This window comes from Vipera ursinii (genome assembly GCF_947247035.1).
Source record: "Vipera ursinii genome assembly, chromosome: 7".
Lineage (NCBI taxonomy): Eukaryota > Metazoa > Chordata > Lepidosauria > Squamata > Viperidae > Vipera > Vipera ursinii.
In genome coordinates, this window is record NC_139521.1 from 2,670,672 (window position 1) to 2,675,371 (window position 4,700).

The window sequence follows — 4,700 nt, forward strand, 5'->3', positions numbered from 1 at the left end:
GGCTTACCATCTAAAGGACAAACCAATGTGCTTAGCAGGCGTCCTGGCTCCCCCAGCTCAGACGGAGCCCTCCGCCCTGTTGACCCGGCATTAGGAGACAGCACAGGAAGAAGTGTCCGTTGCGAGTGTGTGTGCAGAGGGCCCCCGCTTGCTGTCTTTGGGGCGCTTGCAGAGTCACGAAAGGACCGCAAGGAAAATAGCCCAGCTCCTCCTAACCCAGATTGTTGGGGGCAATTAAGCTGACTTTGTAATAATGCCGCTTGGGGGTGTGTGTGAAAGCCCTAATAAGCAGGCATATACATAGAATGAAGGCTACTGCTAAGCTTGTAAGCCGCCCTGAGTCTTCGGAGAAGGGCGGGATATAAATGGAATTAAAATAAAAAATAAAAAATCCCACCAGGCTCAAGGTTGACTCAGCCTTCCATCCTTCCGAGGTAGGTAAAATGAGGACCCAGACTGTTGGGGGCAATTAAGCTGACTTTGTAATAATGCCGCTTGGGGGTGTGTGTGAAAGCCCTAATAAGCAGGCATATACATAGAATGAAGGCTACTGCTAAGCTTGTAAGCCGCCCTGAGTCTTCGGAGAAGGGCGGGATATAAATGGGATTTTTTAAAAAAAAAAAAAACTCCCCAAAAGGGAACGTTTGTAGCTACGTCTGCTTTCTTCTCCCTTCCTACCGATCTTAACGCGTGTGTCAGCTTTGCTGGGTGGGTTGCTTAGGTAATGAAAAGGTGGTATCCAAATAAGGCTTTTCTGATATTTGGGGCTTTTTCTCCCCTCCCCCCTCCCCTCCCCTCCACGTCTTTGTTCAGCTGAATTAAAACGTAAAGCTTAAAGGCAACTTCTGGTTTCCTGTATTGTTGTGTATTTTTTTTTTAAATAAAAAAATCAAGCAAAACCTGCACAGCGACCTCCACCCCCCCGGGCTTCTTCCCTAACCTGCACTCGGGCCTCGGTGAGGTCGATCTTCAAGGCCAGCTCCTCGCGGGTGTAGATGTCCGGGTAGTGGGTTTCGGCGAAGACCCTCTCCAGCTCTTTCAACTGCGCGCTGGTGAAGGTGGTGCGAATCCTGCGCTGCTTGCGCTTCTCGTTCAGGCCGCCGTGGTCGGTGAAGAGCTTGTAAGGGACTGGAATTGGGGTGGGGCGGGGGGGGGGGGCGAAAGTGTGAGGGAGGGGAGAGAGAATAGAATAACAACTTTATTGTCACTTCGAATGCACACTAAGCGGGCATCTCTTACAGCCACGTTTCCTACGGCCTAGGGCTCTACAATGGGTCACCCCCTCCGATATAGATATTGTCATTTTTTTATTTTTATTTTTATTTTTACTGCGGGCACAACGGCACACATCACAAATGAAATTCAGTTGCACCGCTAGATAAATATGACAATAAATAAATAAATAAATGCAGAATTAGGCATATCTACCCACCAATATTTTATGGCACAGAGAAACAACAGTCCAGTTCGGGTTACGTCTATATGTGCGTGGCGAGAAAAGCTTTTTAAAGGTCCGGCCGTGAGCTCTCCCCGTGGCGCCCTTTCCAGAGAGGGCTTTTTTTTAAAAAAAAATAAAAAAATAAAAAAATGCACGTGTGGATTCTGTCCTTTCGTTCTTGCCCGCCGCGCGCTCAGCAAAGGGGAGGATCGGGGCTTTAATAAAGACGAGGGAGGCGCCGCGTTTTTTGCCCGGCAGCTCTAGGCTGGCTCGGAGACCCTCGGCAGAGCTGGGGGGTGGGTGGGGTGGAAGCCCCCTTTTCAATTCCCCGGGAAGCAGAATGGCTCGCTTTAAAAAAATTTTTTTTTAAAAAAAAGTGTTTCTCGACGCGCAAAGGAAAGGAAAGGAAAGGCGGGTCGACGCGCGATTCCTTTCCCCCCATTTTCGTTCGCCTTCTTCACGTCGATTTACCTGCCTGAAATAGGGTTTCCTGCCTGAGCAGCGGGTTGGACTAGAAGATCTCCAAGGTCCCTTCCGAATCTATTATTCTATTCTATTCTATTCTATTCTATTCTATTCTATTCTATTCTATTCTATTCTATTCTATTCTATTCTATTCTATTCTATTCTTCATTCCTATATTCTATTCTATTCTATTCTATTCTATTCTATTCTATTCTATTCTATTCTATTCTCTATCCTATCCTATATTACAATAACTTCTATTATTCTATTCTATTCTATTCTATTCTATTCTATTCTATTCTATTCTATTCTATTCTATTCTATTCTATTCTATTCTTCATTCCTATATTCTATTCTATTCTATTCTATTCTATTCTATTCTATTCTATTCTCTATCCTATCCTATATTACAATAACTTCTATTATTCTATTCTATTCTATTCTATTCTATTCTATTCTATTCTATTCTATTCTATTCTATTCTATTCTATTCTATTCTATTCTATTCTATTCTTCATTCCTATATTCTATTCTATTCTCTTCTCTATCCTATCCTATATTACAATAACTTCTATTATTCTATTCTATTCTATTCTATTCTATTCTATTCTATTCTATTCTATTCTATTCTATTCTATTCTATTCTATTCTATTCTATTCTATTCTATTCTACCTTCGCTTTTAAATAGGCGGCGATTTTCATAATTTAATTATACAGAACGACGGGTATGCCCCCCTCCAACCCAAAGTTAAGGCTCGCTTTGATTAGTCTGTTGTTGTTAGTTGCGAAGTCGTGTCCGACCCATCGCGACCCCGTGGACAACGTTCCTCCAGGCGTTCCTATCCTCTACCATCTTCGGGAGTCCATTTAAGCTCACTTGAATTAGTCTAGGGAGGTGTAAATATACATACATACATACATACATACATACATACATACATACACACACACATATACATATATAAACTTCATTTTTGCTTAGTGCGCTGATCAAACAGGAGGACGAGGCGGTGGAGGAAACCCCTCCCCGCCGCGCGCCCCCTTTTTCCAACCCAGTGTTTGCCAGCCATTTATTCGGGCCCCCCAAAAGCCGCGAAGCCCACCCGCGCGAAAAGAAGCGCTTCTCCGACGGCAGGATGGGCCGGGGAGGGGGGGGCCCGGGCGTTTAGACGGGAACTCGTTGGCCCTTCCCCAAATCCGAAGCTCTAGAAAGCGGGTCCCGAAGCTCTGCAGCCGGAGGGGTTTAAATCCCGGGGCGGGAGGGGGGGGTGGTGGTGGTGGTCCTCCGAGGCGGCGTCCCAGCGCTTGGCTGCGGATTCGGCGCATCCTTCCGGGAGAGAGCTGGTGAAAACTCGGGCAAGTTTGCCATCGGGGGCTACCCATGTCGTCGCCTCTTTCTCTGCCGGCTTAGCTGTGGGAAAAGCGGGGGAGGGGGGGTCCCTTCCGAGCGAGCGAGGAGGAGGAGGAGGAGGAGGAGGAAGAAAAAGAAGCAGCAGCAGCAGAAGAAGAAGAAGCAGCAGCGTTTGGAGACAGCGACAATTCGGCGCGGCCGCCTCCGCCGTCACCCTCCCCTCCTCGCGTTATCTAATTATTCCCCTCGCTTTTCAGGCTCCGTCGCAAAGTAAATAAATTAGACCGATCATTTTGGCAGCTTAAGATAATTTTGTTGGCGGTTTCGGGTGTGACTTCGGATAGGGTAACCGTGTAAGTGAATTACAGCCGCCGCCGCCGCCGCCGCCCCCCCCCCCCCTTTTCCCTCCCCACCCCCACCCCTCCTTCTTCTTTTTTTTTTTCCTCCTCTCCTTCCCTTGCAATCGCTCCTAACGTGATAAATTCTTTCATTTGGGTAAGCAAATTTCGTTTGGTAAAGACGAAGCCCGGTTTGCCATTTTCCAAATGCAATCAAGGCGCGGTTTTAGGCCGGGCTTGGCTCGCCAGCCAGCCACCCCACCCCAGCCAGCCCGCCCGCCCTCCTTCCTTTCCTCCTTTCCTCCTTTCCTTCCTTCCTTCCTTCCCCAGCCGGGGTCAGCAAGGCGCGGAGAAGGTGCTTGCTTACCTGCCGCGTAGGGGCTGCTCTGGTGGTCTCTGAGGGTCCCCAGGCTGCAAGATCCGGGCGTGAGCGACGGGCACCCGGAGGTGGCCCCGAAAGTGGTCCTGATGGGGTTATACTGGAAGCCGCTGGCTTGGCTGCAGGAGCTGAAGTCCGCGTAAGCCGAGGCCAGGCTGGTAGTATCCATGCCGGCCATGCACGACTCATAGGCGGAGGAATTGAGGTAGGAATATTCCATTTTATACATTGAAAAGGCTCCGGAGCTAGCCCAGCCGATGGGGTCTGGGAAGGCTGGGCTGGGCTGGGGTCGGGCTGGCCGAGCCGGCGGGGGGGAGGGAGGGGGAGAGAGAGAGAGCCGAGGCCGGGCAGAGATGCTCACCGCTCGGCTCTCGCTTGCAGTGTGGCCTCCGAGCTAGCAGCCCAGCCTGGTTTTATGAAAAAAAACGGCTGCTGCTAGGAGCTGCCTAGCCCGAGGTCTCTAGAGCATATAGTCCTCATAATAAACTTGGCTCTTTCCTCTTGGACAATAGCGAAGCGGTGGGTCTGAAGGCTGCCGCTTTTTACATGACAATAACTCATCAGTCTATTGGACTGGCGGGGGGGGGGAGGGAGGCCGCGGGGAGGGGAGGGGGAGCGAGGGAGAGCGCAGGAGGAGGGAGGGAGGGAGGGAGCGCGCGAGGGGGAGAAGGCGCGCTCCCGAACTGCCTCCACCCCCCCCCCCACACACACGCACACATCACCCCCCC

The 4,700-nt window shown here is 50.0% G+C and overlaps 1 protein-coding gene across 1 annotated transcript in view; it reads right to left on the reverse strand.

Moving 5' to 3' along the window:
• Nucleotides 1-4,201, reverse strand: part of PHOX2B (paired like homeobox 2B) — a gene marked incomplete at both ends in the record, with an annotated part of 9,442 nt that extends 5,241 nt beyond the window's left edge. Inside the window, 2 exons of the mRNA XM_083367702.1 lie at nucleotides 941-1,128; nucleotides 3,961-4,201. Of these exons, the coding sequence (XP_083223828.1) occupies nucleotides 941-1,128; nucleotides 3,961-4,201 (429 nt within the window). The remainder of the gene's footprint in view (nucleotides 1-940; nucleotides 1,129-3,960) is intronic.
• Nucleotides 4,202-4,700: the final 499 nt, after the last annotated feature.